General features: G+C 45.8%; 1 protein-coding gene across 1 annotated transcript; it reads right to left on the reverse strand.

The window, feature by feature from the left end:
* Positions 1–3,646: 3,646 nt before the first annotated feature.
* On the reverse strand, positions 3,647–21,854 carry DDX25 (DEAD-box helicase 25). The gene is made up of 12 exons (XM_068976370.1): positions 21,792–21,854; positions 21,103–21,169; positions 20,813–20,857; positions 20,193–20,328; positions 18,690–18,782; positions 18,502–18,604; positions 17,350–17,464; positions 15,775–15,952; positions 8,823–9,060; positions 6,954–7,116; positions 4,844–5,032; positions 3,647–3,762 (listed from the first exon to the last, which is right to left on the reverse strand). The coding sequence occupies exons 1-12, from the start codon at positions 21,852–21,854 to the stop codon at positions 3,701–3,703; spliced, it is 1,452 nt and encodes a 483-aa protein (XP_068832471.1). The 3' UTR covers positions 3,647–3,700.
* Positions 21,855–22,594: the final 740 nt, after the last annotated feature.

Consider the following 22,594-nt stretch of genomic DNA (forward strand, 5'->3'; position numbering starts at 1 on the left):
CATCTGGTAATGTATATGTTTGAATGCTAGTCTCTCAAGTCACCCCACCCTCCCCTCCCACTGAGCTCCAAAGGCTGTTCTTTATGTCTGTATCTCCTTTGCTGCCCCGCACGTAGGATCGTATCATCTTTCTAGATTCCCTATATATGTGTTAATACGTGATATTTGTCTTCCTCTTTCTGACTTGGTTCACTCTATGTGGCATTCTGTCACAGCAGCCCGAGCCCACTAAGACACAAAGCAGGAAGGGAAATGGAGGGAGAGGGCAGTGTCTCTGACAGCAGTCCGGCTGCCCCATCCCTCCTTAGAGAGCCTGGGAGAACAAAAAGGAGAATGTGGGCCTGAGGAGGGAGCTGCACCACGGGGGAGGAGTCAGCGGAGGGGAGGGAGGAGTGGGAGCCCCAAGTCTTCTCTCAGCTGATGAGTAAAAAGCATAGGAAGATGCTGGGGTGACTTCTGTAGGAGTTCCTCCCAAGGCTGAGAACTGGTGCTCCCCACTGCATAGCGCAAGGCTGGGGTTTTTCTTGGTCTGTGGGTTACCATGTCATGAGGGTCTTCAGTATACAAGCTGACTCCCTGAAGGTGGTGGAGGGTGGAATAGGGGGAGGAGCTAACAGGACTCAACTCTTCTGTTGTTTCTTGGGGGAAACTACTGTGGCCTCTGGACCAGCCTCCAGGGCTGTCTGTTTGGCAGCAGCAAGGGCCCCGAGCTCGGAGGGTGAAGATGAGCAGGCCCATGGGGAGCCCCTTGCCCTGGACCCCACTGCAGCATTCGTGCCTGCAGTTGTGCTGTCTAAATCTGGGTCCTCTAGTCAACCTGCCCATCTCCCCCCAAACCTACCCTGCCTTGAGTCCAAGGGAAGGAGGCTGAGCCTCTCAGGGAACCAAAAGCAGAACCAAGGCTGGACACTGGCTCCTCTCCTAGGGTCTTGTCTGGAAAGGTACCACTCATCTCCCCAGCAACCCTCCAGACTTTCCACCATTGACATGTGTGGAGGTGGCCAGAGCTCTCCTGGGGCCCGAGCTCTGCTGGGAGCATCAACGCTTTCTCAAGGGCAAAAGCCATCACACCTCCTGGGAAGGGCTGTCAGACATCCTACCAGCCCAGGACCCGCGCATTCGCCTCTCCTGTCATTCACGGTTGCCTCTGATCCAGCACCTAACGTCCAGGACCTGTGCCCCCACCGCGGCGAGGTGTTCACTCACAGCTCCCACTGGAAATCATAACCCTGCTGTACGTAATCGGGAATTTCAATATGCTCACGGTCTGAAGCTGGCCAAGATAAACCGAATGGGTCTGGTTTAGTATCTGGTGCCAAGTAATACACAGCTGATTAACCCAGCTCCCAGATGCGCTGGAATCATCTGGCCATTCCCAGCTTCTCCATGGACTCTTTCTCTCAGGCAGGCATCCATGGAGAGACGATCTGGCCTGGCCAGGCACGAGGACGCGGAGACTGCTGGCAGTTCTGAGCAGGGTGCTGCTCCCCCGAGACAAGCCTTGGGAATGTTGACTTGCCAAGCTGGACAATCAGTGTGCAGACAGACAGCTGAGATGTACACAGGACGGGGATGGCTTTCTTCCTCCTCGGTAGCGAGACAAAGGGAAGTGCGGAGAGGGACAAGGAGTGGGGAGAAGGGTGCACACTATGTGCAGACGCTGTGGGAACAGCTGCCAAATGGACAACGCTTGCCGGGGTAACTGGTGGAGAGTCCATTAGAGATCGGGTCCGGAAGAGGAAGTGGTAGAGTCTTGTTTAGGAGATCCGCAATGCTCAGCTGACTGTGATGCAAAGTCCAACTCAATTCTCAAATAGTGAGAGGTCTAGCGATCCTGATACACTTTCTATGGATATTCATCTTGTGCTACAGGACTGGGGTTCAAAACTAAGATGGCAAACACCAGGGGACGACATTAGTGAATGAAGAAATGGCAAGAGAATATTTACACAACAGAACAAGAATTCAGAGTGCGTATTAGGCGCTGGGGGCTGGGTACTGAGTGGACAAGCGGATTTAGCCCAGAGAGGAAGGCAGACGTGTAAAACGAGAACATGCATGGACCTTCAGAGGCAGAAGCTCCATGTTTTACAGTTTCTGTCCCTGGGACTTGTCTTTGCCTTGGCATCTCCTCCCTAACACAGTGGTCCAAAGGACCTGTGGCTTTACCTGTTCTCAGCTGACGGGTAACTGTGCTTCTGGGCTCTACCCTAAGAGAGTCTGGACTTCTGTGCACAGTATGGGGAAGAAAGCTGTATTTTTCTCCCAAGTTCTCCAGGTAACTCTGGTGGTGAACAGAATCTGGACCTGCTAGAGGACAGCAAGGTGGTACTAAGTACCTGACAGGAGGCACCTTGCAACCCGTGTCCTCTCGATGAAAGGAAATGCAGTGTCTTCTCCTCTGGGAAGTTGGCCCCCATGGTGCTGGGGGTCCCTCCTCTGTGCCCCTTATTTAAGCAAACACCATTATTAAAACAAAGCTGGCTAATTCAGAGTCTCAGCCGTGAGGCTCTGAATTTAGAAATGACTGGTACATCTTACTCATCTCTCCTCCTTGGTGTGTAGCCTACAGGATGCACAATAAATACCTGTTGGACGATGAGGATGTTGGATGAATTTAATCTGTCTGAGCCCTGCCCATGGGAATAAAACATTGGCAGGTGACATGCACGTGGAATACCAGGAGAGAGAGGCCGGGAACTACCTTCCAACCTGGGATGACAGGCGCACTCCCCAAGGGCACTGGTGGCCGCCTGGTGTGACAGGCGCGGATTGCAAAGCCTGCTCTGGCTTTCTGGGAGAGTACTGACTCCCCGCCGCCACCCTGCTTACTCAAGCCCACTGTTTCCTTTTTCTAGAAGTAAATGTAAGGAATGAGAAGCTTGTCATCGGGACTTGTATGAAAATGTCTAGGATTCTCACATCCACCATGAGATTCTGAAAATCAAACCTGACAGCTCCCTGAAACGTCACCTCTTTAATGAGGCAAGTGGGTTCCCCCAACCCCCACTGCCTGTCTTAAAGAAATGCCTATAATAAAACCACATTTTCATAGACTATAAAATAACTGAGGATGGAGTAAATCTTCTCTCATTTGAAGACATTAAGAACTAAAATAGAAAAATATTTTGAAATTCTCTATGTCAGTTGAAACGTTAAAAAAGAAGCAAAATGTTCTCTCTTTCCAACTGTTTTACTTTGTAAAGATTTACCCTGCACTCACAGGGAGGAGTGTGTGTCTGTGCGTGGGGTGTGTGCATGTAGGGGGTGGGGGTGGGGTCGAGACGCTAGGGCGGGTCGAGACCCTGGGGTGGGAGGCACAGCGCCTGTCAACCACTCAAATTCCAAACCAGTGACGTTCTACTGCCATCTTGTGGCACCCTGAGCTATTCACAGGCAGCAGGACCACCTCAGGTGCTTTATATGAACTAAATCCCACAACATCCCAGTAGCCCTGCAAAGATGTTTGTCTGTGAAGAGACTGGAGTAAGAAATTATCTCACCTTTTTATTCAAAAGAATCAACTGCTTCACATCAATTTGGCTCAAAAAAACCTCAGGTCTTAAAACTAAGGCTACCATGACATTTATTTTGCCATACGTAACAGCTTCATGTTGAAAAAGGCTCAACATAAAAAATTACCTTCAAAACCTACATTCTCACATAAACCAAAATACATCTAAATGATAAAGTTATTTCTTCAATATTCAATCTTTTCAATTTCATCCATGTCTTCAGGGTCGAGTTGCTTAATACTGCTGTCTAAAAGAGCAAAAGAGAATGGAACAGTCTTATCCCAGGGCCCAAATGAAATTTCATTCCATCCAACTACATTTCTGAAGACAATGACACCTCATACGGGAATCCTCAAGATAGGAACATTCTCTAGATTAGGTGAGGACGGGCAGGTGTCCAAATAACCAACTCACACCAACCACAACAGCATCAAATGCACCAGACAAGAGAACATACATGTCTATATACCTTGGGACAAAAAAAAGGCCAAAGTGCAGTGACGGGAGCCTGTGAAGGGGCCTGGCTGAGTTCATGGGGAGTGAAGTGGGTGTGTACATGCATGGGGGGGACGTTGCTGGCTGGCAACAGGGAGCATTGATCAGCACAGCAAAGGCAATCTTAATGGGTCTTTCTCCACACACATCCCTGCTCTGTTATCCTAACACAGGAGTGCTTAACCAACTTCCCTAAAGGGTTCACAGTTAGTAAGCAAACCTTTTAAAATTATATTTCAAATTCCACCTCTGTGCCTATGTGCACTCCCCCAGGGACAGTATACTTTATTTCCCACAGAGGATAAGTACCACTGTCCTAAAGGTGAAAGATAACGTTTGGAGTCCTGCAAGGGTTCCTCTTCCCCTGCTCCCCAGCCGTCTTCCCAGCAGGTTATCAGAGCCTGTCTTGTTTCGATGAGGGGAAGGAGGGCTGGAGGAAAGCAGCAAGACTCAGGATTTAGAACTGCCCAAGTTGGTCACTGGGACAACAGGGTAGAGGAAAATGTAGACAAAAAAAGGAAGCTGGGGACACAATATAATCTTACAGGATCTCATTAGTTACGGTGGTTCTTTATGGATGCAAAATCTGCTTCAGATCCCAGAATGAGCAATAAAGTAGAAATCTGAGCTCATATGAATTCCACTTGGTTTTTGGGTCTTTCTCTACCCCCGTCTCAGGTTAGGAGTTCTGACAGTGAGAAGTGGATACCTACTACTGTCTGGTTCCTGCCCCCACCCTATTGTATCATGAACCCCAAGCTCGAGGCCCATGACACACGGCCACTGTTAATGTGGGCAGGTCCACAACTCTGACTGTGAAGGGTGCCACTCACTGAAGTGGTCCTGGATCTTCATCAGTAGAGGCAGCTTATCCACCTCGATCATGTTGAAGGCAAGCCCTTTTTTCCCGAAGCGGCCCGTGCGCCCGATGCGGTGGAGGTAGGTCTCGTAGTCCGGTTCCTCTGCTTGGTTCACAGGGAGGTCAAAGTTCACGACGATCGTGACCTGCTTCACATCAATCCCTGGAAGAGGAAGGACACCACAGGGCCCTGCAGCTTCCACCTCAGGACCCAGCTATCCAAGAACCACATTTGCTGAGGGAATTCTCATTTCACAGACACAGTCTAGAATCAAGCTTGCTTTGACATATATTTGTTTGTAAGTATGTATGTCTACGATGTTAGGTAAGAGTGTCAGTAGAATTGAACTATACAGAAGTCTAACTATGTACAAACTGTGTGTGTGTGTGTGTGTGTGTGTGTGTGGCGGGGGGTGGGGGCTCTCACGGAGCCAAAGAGCCCCCTCTCTCTGCTCCCACTGTGCTGAGTCCCCTGCAGCTTCTCTTCCCCATCGGGGCCCCAGCTCCGCCCCATTCCACAGCCACTGTTTGCATCAATTTTATCCAAGGCCTCAATTGTTATGATAATTTCTGGGCTGGCTCCCCAGTCCCTCATGTCCTACCCCTCTAATCCTCACCACGGTTGCCACAGCGATGTCCAGAGCACTCGTGTTTAGAAGCCGGCTGTCCAAACCGTACAGGATAAAGTACAAACAACTCAAGACTTCCAAGGGTTCTCCCCTTCCATCCACACCTCTCACTCTTACTGTTTCCAGGAAGACTTCTGGGCTGGCCTGGGGCCTCCACGCCCAACACTAGCAGGCTGTCTGGCCCGTGACCCTGGTCCTCCCTGTGCTGCGCTTTGACTCTGGGGCTATCTCTGGGGTTCTGCAGATGTGCTGTATAGTAATGGTAACCATGAGCCTCACGAGGCTATTTAAATTAATTCACATTAAAAATCCAGTTCCTCAGCCACACTAGCCACACTCCCAGCGCTCAAAAGCCACTGTCTATGGCTTGGACAGCAGAGAATAGGAGATTTCTCTCAGTGCAAGCATTTCTATTGGACAGCGCCGGTCTAGAGGGTCAGGAGTTGGTGTGCTCCTGAGGGGAAGGCCCTTTTTCAGGCTACTCCTCCAAAATGCCAGGCTCAGCCCTCATGGCAGGTCCTCAGTTCTGTTGGGTGAACCAGTAATACACTAGGAAACAGGGTTTGAGTATGTGGTATAGGCAAGGATACAATGGGAAAGTGAGGAAAGTAGGAAGACCCTTTGCTTGAAAAAGAGATTTTTTTTCCCAGCAGTCAATAGTTTTAAAATTAAAAACACCTCAGAGATGACCAACATCATTAGTCATTAGGGAACACAAGTAAAAAACACAAGATACCACATACATCTACTGGAAAAGTTAAGATGAAAAAGTGTCAATACCAATTACTGACAGGGATGGAGAAAACTAGAACCTGCCTGTACTGCTGGTAGAAATGCAAAATGGCATGGCTACTCTGGAAAATAGTTCTGCAGTTGTCTCTAAAGCATACATTGACCCTATGACTGAAAATTCCTACTCCTAGGTATTTACCTAAGAGAAAAGAAAATGTATGTCTGCATGAGCCCTATACATGAATGTTTATTACAGCTTCAGTCAAAGTAGCCCTGAGCTGTAAGCAATCCAAATGTTCATCAACGGGTAAATGGATGTACTAATTGTGGTACACCCATTCAATAGACTACTACTCAGCAATAAAAAGGAATGACCTGTTGATACATGTTACAACACTGATGAATTCCAAAGTATGATGTCAAGAGGAATAAATCAGACACTGAGGTTACCAACTGCATGATTTAACTTACATGGTATTCTGGAAGAGACAAAAATACAGAGGCAGAGATCTGGTTCAGTAGTGGTCAGGTGCCATTAGTTTCAGAGACTGATTGCAAATGAGCACAGAGAAATTTTGAGGGGAGATGGAATTGTTCTGCATTTTGATTACCGTGATGGGTACATGACTACATATGTCTGTCAAAACTCACTGAACCACATCCTTAAAAAGAGTGAATTTTATCACGTGTAAATGATAACCTCTTTAATACACACACACACACCTCGAGCACAGACATTGGTGGTTATAAGGACTTTCTCCTTCCCGTCCCGAAACCTCTGGATGATGGAAGCTCGCTGATCCACAGTCAGCTCTCCGCTCAGCAGAGACACCTGGTGGCCATCCTGCATCATCTCCACAGTCAACCATTTGGCATTTCGACGAGTCTGCAGGAAAATCACGGAGAAGGTGATGGCACCCCACTCCAGTACTCCTGCCTGGAGAATCCCATGGACGGAGGAGCCTGGCAGGCTGCAGTCCATGGGGTCACTAGGAGTCAGACACGACTGACGACTTCACTTTCACTTTTCACTTTCACGCACTGGAGAAGGAAATGACAACCCACTCCAGTGTTCTTGCCTGGAGAATCCCAGCGACAGGGGTGTCTCTGGGGTGGCACAGAGTCGGACACGACTGAAGCGACTTAACAGCAGCAGGAAAATCAAAGCCCAGCATCATACCCAAGTTGAAGGAGCCTCACTGTGTGCAGCACTCATGTCTGCAGGGCATGGGAGCTGGAGGTACGGGGGTTGCAGAGGGGTTTTGCTCCCCCTTCCTTTCAGGCCTAGAGAGACCTGTGAATGTGGCAGGGAGTTCTCCTGCCCCCGGGCCTCTCAGGGGCACATCCTCTCAACCTGTCAGAGCTCTGCTTCTCAGCCCTGAAACAGAGAATAAAATGCTCCGTCCACCTCTTGCGGTGGTCGGATGACAAAATGAGGTAACCTAACGATGATGGGCTCAATGGTAAAGGATCCGCCTGTCAGTGCAAGACAGCAGGAGATGTGGGTTTGATCCCTTGGTCAGAAAGACCCCTGGAGAAAGAAATGGCAATCCATTCCACTATTCTTGCCTGAGAAATTTCATGGATAAAGGAGCCTGGCAGGCTATAGTCCATGAGTCTGCAAAGACTCAGATGCGACTTAGTGACTGAACAACAACGATGATGAGTAAGTTTTTGTGCGTGCCAGGCACCCTGCAAAAACCTTTACTTACATCACGCTCATCTACTCCCATAATGATCTGATGAACTAGGTGTCTAAGCTCATCTGAAAAAACTAAAAAATTCACCTAAAGCGTAAAACCATTAAGTGATCTGCCCAGGGTTACATGGCTAGTCTGTGGCAGGGCCGCACTTCCCTTTTACTCTGCAGGTGTGTTTCCAAGGCCATCCACAGCTGGGCGGGGCTCTTCCAGGATGGGGGCATGGAGGTATGTAGAACAGACTTTGCTCTCACGGAGCTGACAGTGTTCACGTGGTGGTGAAAAAATACAACCCAGAACAGGGACACGAACAATGTCAGAGAGAAACAGTAAATAAGAAAATAAAAATAAGGGGCTACCAACAGCGAGTAACTGAGCGGCTGCCTTGCTCATAGTAAGTTTGGAAATGAAGAGAACATTCTTAACCTGATAAAGGGTATCTGTGAAAACAGCCACAGTAACATCAACTTGAATGGGGACATGTTAGAAGCAGTCCCTCTAAAAGAAGAATGCCTGGGGAGTTTCCTGGAGGCCCTAATCCTAATTCCAGTGGGTAGGATTCTGGGCTTTCACTGCCATGGCCCAGGTTCAATCCCTGGTCAGGGAACTGACCAAGTTGCATGGCATAGCCAAAAAAGAAAAAAAATTTTAAATCAACATAAAAGGAGGATGCCCTGTTTCATGTCATATTGAAGTCCTATTTCATCACTTCAGTGTCAACCATAAAATACAAGTAATCTCTATGCAAAGTTGCTCTGAAAATTGACCGACATCATGAATAAACAGTGTGGGACACAGGGCCCGGCTCCCTGGCTCTCACTCATCTGACTGTCCCCTGTCCCTATCTGCACGGAAGTCTGGGCACGAGGAAGGCGAGTCCCAGTGGAGTTACCTGGCAGAAGATGATGGCCTGGCCTATGGTGATGCCGCCGTAAATGTTGCAGAGAGCCTGGTACTTGTCTTTCCTGTTTCTGCACAACACGTAGTACTGTTGGATGTTGTTCAGGGTCAGCTCCTCTTTTCGTAACTTGATAACATTGGGGTCAGGAATGATTCGCTCGGCAAACTGCCACACAGAGTCTTCAAAGGTCGCTGAAAACAGGAGCATCTGGCACTCGGAGGGTAAAGCTCTGGGAGAGAGAAGGGAAAAGGGCATCACCCAACTGCCAGGCCTGTCCCACTCCAGGGGGCAGCTTCCAGCACTGGATGCCCATGGCCATCAGCTGCCCCCTACGCCCCTGCTCCCACTCCAGGGTCACCGTGAAAGGCACTGTGGACACAAAAACTACACCTGCTGCAGAGTGCCACGTGTCAGCCCCTCCTTCCCACCCAGGGTTTGGGGAAACGCATAAACTGAACATAGGGCTCCAGAGTGAAGGTCAGCGGAGAGATCTGGAGGGCTTGGGGGTTTTCAAGCCAGTCTTCTCCTTAGGAGAGACGGCTTATGGAGCCTAGGGTGTCAGTCCAGGAGCTGTCTATGGCAATCATCTCACACAAGCTCCATGCAGATGAAGGGCACAGAGGCTCATCACTCAGCGGCAGGTGTTCTATCTACTGAGTGGGAAAGAACAGTCATGAGAAGTCTATGTGGAATGGGAAGACGCGGATATAAATAACAGGGTGCAGAAGGGGAAGATGCTGCTGCATGGAAAATGCAAACTAAACCCACACTGAACACAGGACAATTGATACCCCAGTTCAAAAATAGGTAAGATGAGCCCACAGAGTCTGCAGTTAGGACAGAGCTAAGTCTGAGGAGAAGAGAGGGCTGCAGGGCACTTTCTGGAGCACAGCTGAGAAAGATCTCGGTCGTGATCAGATCCACTGTCCCATAAGCACAGCCTCTCTGTGATAATTCATCCAGTGTACACTTAGGATTTGGATATTTCTCTGTACATATGTTAAACGTCAATTAAAAAGTTAGTTTTCAAAAAAACAGAAGAGACCAGAGAGAAATCACTGCCTTTGAGAAGACAACAGAGGTCTTAAGAGGAAAAGTCCTTAGTGCTAAAAGAGAACAGGAGAGTTCATACAGCTCAGTGATTCCCAAACATTATATCAAGCCTGGGACCTGAATCCCGAGCAGCTTTTCACATAACTGGACCGATTTCGGGTTGACTGTGGGAAACTGACTACATGTTATCTTCTCAGTGTCCCACCTCGCACTTCTGTGATTATAAAGGGATGAAGATATGAACTCACAAAACGTGAGGAATCCAAGAAGAGAAATGGGTGGAAGAGACATTTCAATGTAGTTTTGCAAGATGGAAAAGCATGATAGCGGAGAAGGTGCGTGAAGGAAGCTAAGATACGTGTGCTACAGAGGGAACGCTGATGCAAAGGCAGTGGGTGTGAGAACCCGGGGAGGCCTAAGACCTGTGAGACCAGAGAGTTCAGAGGAGGGACTGGCAGCGGGTCGGGGCCGTGAAGAGACTGGAGGAGAATCTGCACTGGCCATCTTTTCTACTACAATCTTTCATCTGAAAGAGAGGGCCCCAGGACGGGTACCCCAAGGCTGGGGCCATTTCCTTCCAAAAAGTAAATTGATACAAATTATCCAAGGGAAAGAAACATGGGTTGTTCTGTAGAACACTGGATTTTAAAGACTTAGTATGCAAAAAAATGCAGACTATTGTATTAATAATTTTTATACTGATAAAATATTGGTTACTTGTTAAGACATTCATTTTGATATCAAATGAAATAAAATGATTTTTTTCATAGCATGAATTTCACCTGTTTCTTTTTTTAATGTGGCTACTAGAAAATTTTAAATTACACATGTGGCTTGCATTGTATTTCTAATGGACAGTGCTGTGGCTTAATGTATTTTAAACGAAAGGAAGGAAAAACTAAAAATTGGAGTCTTAAAAACATCTTGACTTCTATAAAGTTTTTATACAACACAGAAAATATAGAACAAAAGGCTGCTAGACGTTGTTTCCAAACACAAACCAGCCTCTGTTCAACCCCAGCAGGAGCAGCAGACAGAGCAAATATAAATTCTGGCAGATTCCATTCAACCTATGAACTCCTTACCAAAGAACACGAGCAGCTCTTACCAGCTAAATGTCTGCATCTTTGTACACAACACTACTAAAAAGGCATACGATTCGCTTCCCTGTGATACTGAGCTGTTCACTACCAAAGTTTTGGGGCCCTTTGTTAGATCAAACTTGCAGAAGCCTTGTAAGATTTCTTTCTGTGAAGAAATGGAAGCAGAGTGTTCCTTTGGACATGTGTCTACAAGATGCCAGGCATTGTAGCTGGCCAGTGAAAGGACTGAAAATGTTAGTCTATTTTCAAAGCTTGAGACAAAAACAATGTCCATCTCTAATTTAGAAATAAATTAAGGATGAGAGAGAGATGATAGTGAAACAGAATTAACACACGCTATCTCCAAAACGGTCTAAGGACCAATGAAGATGCTGCATACTGACTGTGCCCGAGTTGTCTGGTGCTCTGTAAAGGCTGCAACAAAAACTCACAGCAGATATTTAAAATGGGGAACTAACAAGGACCTATTACACAGCACGTGGAACTCTGCTCAATGCTATGCGGCAGCCTGGATGGGAGAGAGGTTTGGAGAAGAATGAATACATATATATTAAAAAGCAGAAACATTACTTTGGCAACAAAGGTCTGTCTAGTCAAAGCTATCGTTTTTCCAGGAGTCATGTATGGATGTGAGAGTTGGACCATAAAAAAAGCTGAGCGCTGAAGAATTGATGTTTTTGAACTGTGGTATTGGAGAAGACTTTTGAGAGTCCTCTGGACTGCAAGAAGATCCAACCAGTTCATACTGTGGCCATCCGATGCGAAGAACTGACTCACTGGAAAAGACTCTTGATGCTGGGAAAGACTGAAGGCAGGAGAAGGGGATGACAGAGGATGAGATGGTTGGATGGCATCACCGACTCTATGGACATGAGTCTGAGTAAGCTCTGGGAGTTGGTGATAGACACGAAGCCTGGCATGTGCAGTCCGTTGGGGTCACAAAGAGTTGGACACGACTGAGCAACTGAACTGAACTGAGTCCCTTGGCTGTTCACCTGAAACTATCACAATATTGTTTACTGGCTATACTGCAAAACGAAATAAATAGTTCAAAAGAAAAAAAAAAACTCGCAGAAAAAAAATGACTTATTTTTCCTTTTTTAGAAATAAAACTGCTTCCAAAGTCCAGCCAAGTTGAGGACTTTCTCATTTCTTTACTAAATTTGTAAGGAATCCATCTTTTAATTTCACAAGTTTAAGTCACCTCTGTGGTTTATAATCTTTTTCCCTGAGGAGGAGAGGTTTCACTTATGATGAGATCTAATAGACTTTGGGGTGTTTGAAAATGACGGATATTTTAGGTACGGATAACCCAGACGATGGATTTATGGATGCAAAGGATCTGAATGACAAACACTTGGTCTACTAAAACAAGTGTGTGGATGCAGGGGAAGGACATCCCGAGGGAGCTGGAAATTCTTACAGGTCTCAAAACCACTGTTGCTAGCTCCAAGTATTCTACGCTTGGACACTTTTGTTCAGAGGATATCTCACTGGACTGTGGGCTTCTCATATACATACATACACACACACACACACACATGTGATAACTAGAACAGATAACTAATAAGGACCTACTGTATAGCACAGGGAACCCTACTCAAAACTCTGTAATGACATATACTGAAAAAGAATCTAAAAGAGAGTGGCCATATGTATACCCGATTCACTATGCTCTTCAGCAGAAAGTAACACAACGTCGTAAATTAACTGTGCATGTGTACTACACTCCAAAAATTTTTTTAAAAAAAGAATCAGTGTGGGCTTACTGATGGCAGAGCTACAAGTCAAAATGAATTTTACATTTGATTATATTCTGTTTTACTGCCACATACAAGGAGAGAAGGCTGCAAGGAGTCTCAAGGACACTGGAGAAGAGAAACATCCTGTAGCACTGTGAGACACAAAGCAAAGCGTCATGACTATCTCTGTCATTAGGTACAGGTAGTATGTGTAACTAGCTCTAATGGATTTACAGTCTCTTCATAAAAAGCTCCGTAATTCTGTACTGTAAGAATATACAGTAGGGACTCCCCTGGTGGTCCAGGGGGTAGGACTCTGTGCTCTCACCACCAAGGGCCAGGATCGATTCTCGGTCAGGGAACTAAACTCCCACAAGCTGTGTGGTGCGGTCAAAAAATATATATACAAACAGCACAGCCTCAAAAATTTAACATCCAATCATGTTTTAATAGATTAAATTGCTGTATCAGAGATCAAACATTATTGTATTTTTCTCATGCATATTTAACTACTTCTCCTAAGAATTACTACCTATTGCCACAGTTTAGTTTGACGGTTTTGTTTCAACAGAAAAGTACATAATAATATATAATTTCAAATAAACACATATTTTACATATTTTATGTTAAAGTAATAACACATGTGCACGATTAGTTCTTCTGTATTATATTATTATATATACATGATATATATTTGTGTGTGTGCGTGTGTATTTCCCTGCTGTGAATTTCCCTGTGTATTTCCCTGCTGTTGGCTTCCTAAAAAGTTGGTCACTGTAGGGAAAGAAGTAACATAAGAAACTTCCCCAGATCTGGTCAACACAAATTCTGGAAATGAAAAGCATGTGCCATGTGTGTAGTACAATGAAGAAAAAAAATCTGAACCAAGCTGAGAAGTCTCATTATACTGTGGATAAAAAGATGCCAAAATCTTCTAGAGAAGAAAGAATGTCACAGACAAAAGTCTGGGGATAAGGATGACATTAAACTTTCCAGTAGCAACACCAGAAACAGAGAATTAACTATAGTAGAAAAACCAACCAACCAAACAAAAACACCACCACCATTTTTCTGTTTTCAACACTGGTTCTGAATTTATAGGGAGAAAGCTTTCTAGGACAAGATTCCACATCCAGGCAAAATCAACTCAGAGATCAAATTTACAGGCATGATAAAAACATTTTCAGACAGGCAGGGGCTAGAAAATGGACTTCCTACACTTCCTTTTGCAGGAAGTCACTGGACTGTACGTTCCAGCATATTCAGTGAACCAAGAAAAAGGAAGCACGGGACAGGAGATTCAAAACTGGGAATGAGGACAGGGGAAACTGACATGACCATGGCTGCAGGAGTGCAACCAGCCCAGCTAAAACCAGAGATGGTGTGTGCGGGCGACCTCCTGGAAAAAAGAAACCACTGGCACTTTAAGATGTATTTGACTATCTAGAGATATCACTGACATATGACACCTCTGATGAAATAGGCAGGGGAAAAACGGAAGGCTCCTACATAACGACAGTGCCAAAAAAGGAAAACAGGCGACTTCAGGGGGAAAAGTTACACACAAAAAAACATAATTAGAGACTCCCTTGTGGTCCACTGGTTAAGAATCTGCCTTGCAACGTGAGGGACAAGGGATCGATCCCTGGCCAGGGAACTAAGATCCCACAAACCCACAAGCCACAACTACTGAGCCTGCAAGCTCTGGGGCTGAGGTAGTGCAACTAGAGAAAGTCCATGAAATTCAACAAAGACCCAGTGCAGCCAAAATAAACAACAACAACCCACATAATTATAATAATTGAAGGTTCCACAGGGAACAATACCTGTGTTGTGATAATAATATTAATACTGACCATTAATGTAACCAAACTCTTATGATACAACCACCGAGGCCATGGAGGGGACAGGACAGTGAGAGTGGGGGTGGGAGAGGACTAAATTCCCACTTTCTCTAACGGGAAGCCAGCTGTTGTTTAGTTGCTCAGTCATGTCCAACTCTTTGCAACCCCATGGACTGTAGCCCGCCAGGCTGCTCTGTCCAAAGCATTTCCCAGGCAAGAATACCGGAGTGGGTTGCCATTTCCTTCTCCAGGGGATCTCCCCAACCCAGGGTTCGACCTGCGTCTCTTATACTGGCAGATTCTTACCACTGAGCCACCTCAGAAGAGACAATATACAATGAGAAGCAGCAATGCGAGCTTGTTATTTAAAGATATGACAGTTGATGCCAAAACGGACAGTGTTCTCTAGGGTTTGGGGGCAGGCGATTACTGGTTTTCATTTTAAGTCTTTCAATATCCTATTTGAATTTAACACAGTCCCTCGTAGCTCAGTTGGGAAAGAATCTGCCTGCAATGCACGAGACCCAGGTTCAATTCCTGGGTTGGGAAGATCCCCTGGAGAAGGAAATGGCAACCCATTCCAGTATTCTTGCCTGGAAAATCTCATGGACAGAGGAGCCTGGTGGGCTACAGTCCACAGGGTCGCAAGAGTTGGACACGACTCAGCGACTAAACCACCACCACCACAAATACTTTAAAAATAAGTGATACAGAGAAACCCACTCCCAGAAATTATGATTTCATAAGGTTCAGGTTAGGCCTGATCATCTGAAATTTTATGCCCCGTGGTGATCCTGGGAGAGAGGCCTAGCAAAATGACAAGATTTACTTAACAACTTACAGGCAAGGTCAAGACTAGATCACTAGGTTGCTGACCCCAGGTTACTGCATCTTTACAATAGCGCTATGGGGTTTTAATAAATTCTCTTTAGAATTTTGCTCAAATATAAGATTATTGGCAAAATTTGGTGCAGACCCACTATGAGCCTGCAACACAAGAGTAAAGCAAAGTTACAAGATGAAGTCGGAAACTGCAGGAGGTCGAAGGCTCACTGAGCTGCTAAAAATGATGAAAACCCAACCTGCTTTAAAGGAGAAGGAAGCGAGGAATAAGCAGTAAAGACAATGAAGAGCACTGGACACATGAAATCCCTTATCTGGACAGAAGATCCAGGAAGAAAAGGATGGGCGTGAAGGTTACCTTTGAATACGAATGCTTTGGTCTGCAAATCCCTGCGTGTCAATCATCACATCAGCTTCATCCAGGACAAACACACGAATCCTAGTCAAATCAATTAATTTTCGCTTGAAACACCAATCCAGGACAGTCCCAGGAGTGCCAATTACAATCTGTTTGGTGACATCCGTGCCTCTGGGAACTATGGAGAAAAGGGTTGGAAGGTCTTTAGCTGGAAACCACTCTAACCGTCTGGAATTCTGAGTCGCACAACACATTTCCTATTGGTTTCCCAAGGGCAAACCCTAAGGATCATTGTGGTTTTTGATTTTACAGAGTTTTAGGAGAAGCCCCCCGAGTTTCTTGGTTTACAGTAATGGTAAGAGTCCTGAGTAACTGATTCTGCCTCACAGTCATTTAAGAAGCCGGCCTGCAACATCTCCACCATCCCACAGGAAAGTGGCACAGTGGTGAAAGGCCTTCAGACCTTCCCCAAATGGAAAACCACCACAATGTCCATCAAGAGGTCCCATGAAAAAAATGATGGAATATTATACAGCTGGTCAAAAGGAGGATGTGGGGCTATACACACTGACATGAAAAGATGTTTAAGATGCGTAAGTTTTTGAACAGTACGAAAAAAATGCTCCCATTTTTTGTCAACACTCAAAAACAAAAACCCCCACAGATTTGATAACAAAACCATAGTTGTCTTTGGAAATAGGTTTTTGAAAGATGAGAGAGAACAACTTATACTTTTACTTTTAAATTTTCTGGGTTTTAAAGACTTTTTTTAAGCTATATGCATGTAGCACTTTCATGAAGAAGTGAAACAATAAAACCTGTTCTGTACAAAACAACTGAGCCTCACAGAAGAGAACAGGCAAAAGCAGAGCTGTTGTTCCAGCTGTGGGAGTGATAAGCTAACATGCACTGAATCTTTATTACATGCTGGAGGTGTACACAGTGCTTCATCTCTATCATTTCATTAAATTCCAGTTAACAACTCTATGATACAGGTGCCATTATGTCCTCATTTTAGAGGCGAGAAAGCAGAGAAGGTATTAATATACCATGATTGTTGGTGGAGTCAGGATCTAAAATATGAGCCAGGGAAACTTCCCTGGCAGTCCAGTCATTAAGACTTCAATGCAGGCAGCGCAGGTGTGATCCCTTGTCAGAGAACTAAGATCCCATGTGTCACAGGGCTCAGCCAAAAGAAAAGATGAAATTTAAAAGCTGGCTGCTGCTGCTGCTAAGTCGCTTCAGTCGTGTCCAACTCTGTGCGACCCCATAGACGGCAGCCCACCAGGCTCCCCCGTCCCTGGGACTCTCCAGGCAAGAACACTGGAGTGGGTTGCCATTTCCTTCTCCAATGCATGAAAGTGAAAAGTGAAAGTCAAGTCACTCAGTCGTATCCGACTCTTAGCAACCCCATGGACTGCAGTCTACCCGGCTCCTCCGCCCATGGGATTTTCCAGGCAAGAGTACTGGAGTGGGGTGCCATTGCCTTCTCCTAAAAGTTGGCTAAAAATAAGTAAATAAAATAGTTGATTTAAATATACATATATCAGCCAGGACTGGCTCGCTGGTACATACTTTGATTTCCTCGAATGGCATACATCACTTGAACATCCACACAGAATTTCCCCATCCGTTCGACCACACGGCCAGTTTGCAGAGCCAGTTCATAAGTAGGAGCCAAGCAGAGGCACTGACAAGGGGGAGATAAGGGGGAAGGAAAAAGCTTCACAAAAGCCATTATGCAATTCTGAAATACAATTAAAATTTGTGGAGGTATAGTGATATTATGTATAAAATAGATAACTAATGAGAAGCCACTATATAGCTCAGGGAACTCAGTGCTCTGTGGTGACCTAAATGGGAAGGAATCCAAAAGAGAGGGGATATATGTATCTGTGTGGCTGATTCACTTTGCCGCACAGCAGAAACGAACACAACATTGTAAAGCGACCACACTCGTGTCTGCTCAGTCATGCTGGGCGTGCTCAGCCAGGTAACGATTCTTTTTGGCCTCATGGACTGGAGCCCACCAGGCTCCTCTGTCCATGGGACTTCCCAGGCAAAAATCCTGGAGTGAACTGCCGTTTCTTTCTCCAGGGGATCTTCTCGACCCAGGGATTGAACCTGCGTCTCCTGTGCTCCAGTTCCAGCCCCTGCTCAGCCACTCTGTGACAACTGTCACCTCACAGGCAACCTCTCCCTCTCCAAGGCTGTTTCCTTCCGCGTTAAGTAAAAGGGCCTGGGTGAGCTACAGCCTTATAGCCATCACTCCTGAATGCTCACTTTATGTTGAGCATAGTGCTAAAAATGTGTATTATTTCACTCAATCTGCATGACACTCCTATGAGGCAGATACTCATTCATTCAATGTTTAAGGAGCAGTTTCTACAGGGCAAGCACCGTGCTTGGCGTCAGGGTTCAAGGGCAAACTGGACAACTGTGATCCACACCTTTATAGATGTTATTTTTATTAACAAGAAAATGTACTCCAAAAGATTTACTAACTCTCCTAAGGTTTTCCGCTGGTAAGCAGAGAGGCTGGTATTGGAACCAGTCGAACTATGAAGACTGTGCTCTCAGTCACTACCCTATACTGCTGCCTATAACCCTCTGATTTTAAGAAAGAACGTCTATTCTAAATGTCACCACATCATGGCAGCACTACTGCCCATTACTAAAATACCACTGGCGCTGCAAGCATTCCTATCTCTCTCAGCCTTTCCTTACCTGTGGAAACAATTTCAAGGCATTAACTCTGCTGAGCATTGCCAAGACAAAAGCAGCTGTCTTTCCTGTTCCAGACTGGCTCTGGGCTATGAGGTTCTGGGGTCTGTAGGAAAGAGGAGAAGCTGGCCATCAACTGAATTTGAGACCAAAAATAACCAAGTTGCAACACTATTTCCCTGGAAACTCACGGATATGCCAGCATCATTGGAAGAGCCATCTCTTGAATTTTGGATGGTCTATTAAATCCCATTGCATAGATCCCTTTTAGTAACTCTTCCTTGCTGTCAAAAAAAGAAATCAAATACTTTAAGGCTATGATGCATCAGTAGCCTCAGAAATACAAACATGAAAAGTGCATTTCTAAATTAGGCCACTTTGCAACGGAGTATGAAAAGTATTAATAACATATCTAAATCTCAACTCTCAAACATATACAATCATGCCTGTACATTTGGAGCACTAAAGCAATAAGTTATGTTATTAGCTTAGACCAAGCATAGTAGTAAGGGCCTAAAGGTGAACTCTCTCTTGAACCAAGAGAAAAAAAAAAAAAAGGGAAAACTCATCTGAGAGAAGTACAATTTTCCAGGAGAGTTTTGTTTTCCACACAAGCAGAAAACTAAATGATATTAATCATTTATTTCTTTTTAATCAATGACAAACTTCTATGTTTTAATTGCAATTTTCAGAGAAGACAAAATTTCATTTAGGTGATTCTTATATCAGTTCTATCTAGGAGAAGAAGATGCAACAATAGCTCATTCTTCTAAGCTGGTATTTTAAATGCCTTTTTCCTGGGCAGGGGGCGGGAGGGGGAGTCTCAAGACAGGTGTTCAGAAGAGAATAAAGTGAAGTACGCTGGAATACTTCCACTACAGTGACATGCACAGTCTGGATGTGTTTAATTGGTAGATGAACTGCTAGATTACTGGCAGCCAACTTTTCATCATAGGTAAGCATCTCCCCATTTAGAAAGAGGGCATCAGGATTTTGGGTTTCTCCACATCAGTAACTCTCCCTGTTAAAATACATTTCCTTAATGCCAACTGATAAATCCCTAGGAAATACAAACCAATTTAAGAAAGTTATTTACATACCATTTGAGACAAAAGTAAAGAGGTAAAAGTTTGTAACTTATCTCAAGGGATATTTGGGCCACCTAATTTCCTGTTATCTGTATTCTGGTATTGTTATTGCTGTTTAGTCGCTAAGCCATGTTCAACTCTTTTGTGGCCCCATGAACTGGACTGCAGCCCTCCTCTGTCCATGGGATTTCCCACGCAAGAAAACTGGAGTGGGTTGCAACTTTCTTCTCCAGGGGATCTTCCCAGCCCAGGGATTAAACCTGTGTCTCCTGCATTGACAGGTAGATTCTTTACCACTGAGCCACCAGGGAAGCCCTGTATTCTGGTATGGAGAGTAGCAATGTGGCTGTGTCTGGCTTAGCTATCCCCCATAGCCCAGCAAGGTTAAAAATTTTACTTTCAGAAAGGTTCTCAAGTCATTGTACAACTCAGATAGCCTGGTGTTCCTCTTTAAGCTGCATTTTATTTCCAGGCAAAATGTCCACATCTCAGTTGAATGCTGATTATTAGAACATGAAGGAGAATCTGATGGATTTTTTATTAGCAGATTAGTTTGTTCTGTGCTACACTTTCTGGCATTTTCCCACACTTAAGGCAAATACTCACAGCCGCAGCTCTTCAAATGTTTTCACTGAGTAGAGTGGAGAGCTGGGATCCTTTTGTAAGACTTCAACCCGGTGACTGGATTCTACTAAGGACTGCCGGATTAACTTGTTTAAGAGTGAATTAGCTGCCAAATCCACTAGAAAAGCAAGGATAAAAAAGGGGATGTTGCAGGGGAAAAGTCAAGCCTCCCGAATGACATCTAACAAGTTGCTTCCTTCCATTCAGTGACTGTATATCAAGCAACTGCTCCTGCTGTCATTTTTCTTCTAAAAGAAGGTTCTAGAAAGGATGACAGAAAGGATGACAGAATTCTTGTTTCTTAGACTCTGCCCTACACCAGACTCTATCCTCAAGCAAGCCTACATCCATTGCCACCAGACCTACTTTGTCCTTGCCAGCTGAAAATTCTTAACCCATTCCTACATATTCTATTTCAATTTTCCTCGGAAGAGGTAATCCCCACTCCCAAGTTAGTGTTTTTTCTGACATTCACTATTCATAAAGAAAACAGAAGCAAAGATGGTTCTTTTCCACTTAAGATATTATTCATTCACATTGTGAAGTCATGATTACATGAAACAGAATGCGAGTAAATACCCACAAATGGATTTATTTCCTACCTACATCATCTTCATCATCGTCTTCAATCCTATTAACAGAACCATCTAAAAGGATGTGAGGGAAAAAAAAAAACTGTAAAGATAAATGCCAAGCATAAACATCTAGTGTATTATCCCAGTTTCTCTTGCTGACTCTACAGTGTGCACAAAAGAGTCAAGCAGTAGAGAAGAGGGTAAAAAGACTGGGAAGGTGGTGGAGGGCCCTGAGTGTTAAGCGAGCTAAAGTTGGGATATGAGGAAAACAACACTTTTTCAAGGAACTGAGCCCAGTTTCCTTTAACAGCACTCACCTACGTTTGGGATGGTAGCACTCTTGATACCCAGAAGGTTCTTCTGGGAGTGGATGAGGTTTGAAAACTATTGAAAGATACAAAATTCAATCAGTATTAGGAAGCAAACCATCAAGCAGCCCAGTGCTGCCCCCTAACAGACTCGAAGGAAGAAAGGGAAGATTCCCCCTCCCAATACTGTTTCTTTTGCAATGTTATGTATAAATGGATTTCTTTCAGGAACTGGTCTCCTGTATGAATTACCCTAAAATTGGAAGGAGACTTTCCGCTGCTCCTGCATGTGAAATTCCTCTTTTAAGCCTCTGGTCTAAATGGGACGGTTCTTGGGGGGTCACAGGACAAAGCAAAGGAAAGTGGACAGGAAAGCGTGTTGGTAGTTAAGACGAAGATGAAGGCTAGCCAAGGCCTAGTGGTCAAATTGGGAGAACAGAAAAGTCGGGGTCTACTTGGGGCCACCAGCTGCGTTCCCTCCCGGCGCAAGTGTCTTCATTTTGCCCTTTCCAACCCAAGGTCTTGTTTCTCTCGGAGTCTCCCTTCCGATGGCCCGCTTCCAAATCCTTGCCACATCTCACCTGACACCCCACTCCAAACGCTACCGGGGGTCCCCCTTCCCCTCCCCAGCACATCTCCCTCAGGGAGTGCTGTTCTGGCTCCCACCCGCTGGCCCTCCCCGGCTCGGTGGCGGTTACGTGGCCGTTCAGCCGCTCGCTCTCCGCGGCCCCCGCGTCGCCTCCCCAAAGTAACGACGCCATCGCTGCGACGGCTGCTTCCGGCCCCAGCACGTGCGACAGTCACAGGCGCGAGGGAGCACGCGGCCCCACACAGCGGCCAATGGGCTTTCCTCCGGCGGGGTGGAGGGTGGGGAGAGCCACCACCCGCCGTGCGCAGGCGCTCTAGCTCCGGGGAGGTGGGAGGAGTCAGGGGCGGAGGGCGTGGTCCGGGGAGGAGGGGGCGGGGGTAGCAGTCCTCCGCCCAGCCGCAGGTCCGCTCTAGGCGTTAGAAACCCGGCACCGGCGCTTCTTTGGCGAATGTTAGAATGTTAGGCGGACCTCTGCTGAGCCAGCAGCGGCGTGGGAGACGAGGCGGCAGGAATCTCCGCAATGATTCGAGAGTCCTACCTCTTCTCCCCCACCACCCTCTCCCCAGACTATTCTCCAGGTGGTGGGGCAGGACTCCCGCACCCCGCTTCAAACTCGCATGTTCGCCTTCCCCCGAAATTTCTGTTGCTACGTTGCAAGATGTCAGAAAGGCTAGTAGTGAATGGCATAGGAAAGTGGAGTCAGAAGGAGTGAGGCTCACTGGACAAATGGGAAAGATGCAGAAAGGAAGTAAAGTTATTCAAATTCTAACTACTGTCCCTGTTACTCGATACCTGTCATGTTTCCAAATACCGGCTTGTTTTCATCTTAGTTCTGAGACGTGTCTCTTGCTGAAACAACGCGGAGAAAACTGTTTCCCCTTTGGTACAGCCTTCACCTCCCACCTTCACCTG

This window comes from Capricornis sumatraensis, chromosome 8 (assembly GCF_032405125.1).
Source record: "Capricornis sumatraensis isolate serow.1 chromosome 8, serow.2, whole genome shotgun sequence".
In the NCBI taxonomy this organism is placed as follows: Eukaryota; Metazoa; Chordata; class Mammalia; order Artiodactyla; family Bovidae; genus Capricornis; species Capricornis sumatraensis.

Bases quoted from the DNA above. Each gene is read 5' to 3' on its own strand.
- DDX25 (XM_068976370.1), bottom strand. From the start codon at position 21,854: ATGGCGTCGTTACTTTGGGGAGGCGACGCGGGGGCCGCGGAGAGCGAG. The intron at 18,605-18,689 runs GTGAGTTTCCAG...TCTTTCCTACAG, and splicing joins CCAATGATGCTGGCATATCC to ACCCCAGAACCTCATAGCCC. The intron at 3,763-4,843 runs GTGAGTGGCACC...TTGCTCTTTTAG, and splicing joins GAAGATCCAGGACCACTTCA to ACAGCAGTATTAAGCAACTC.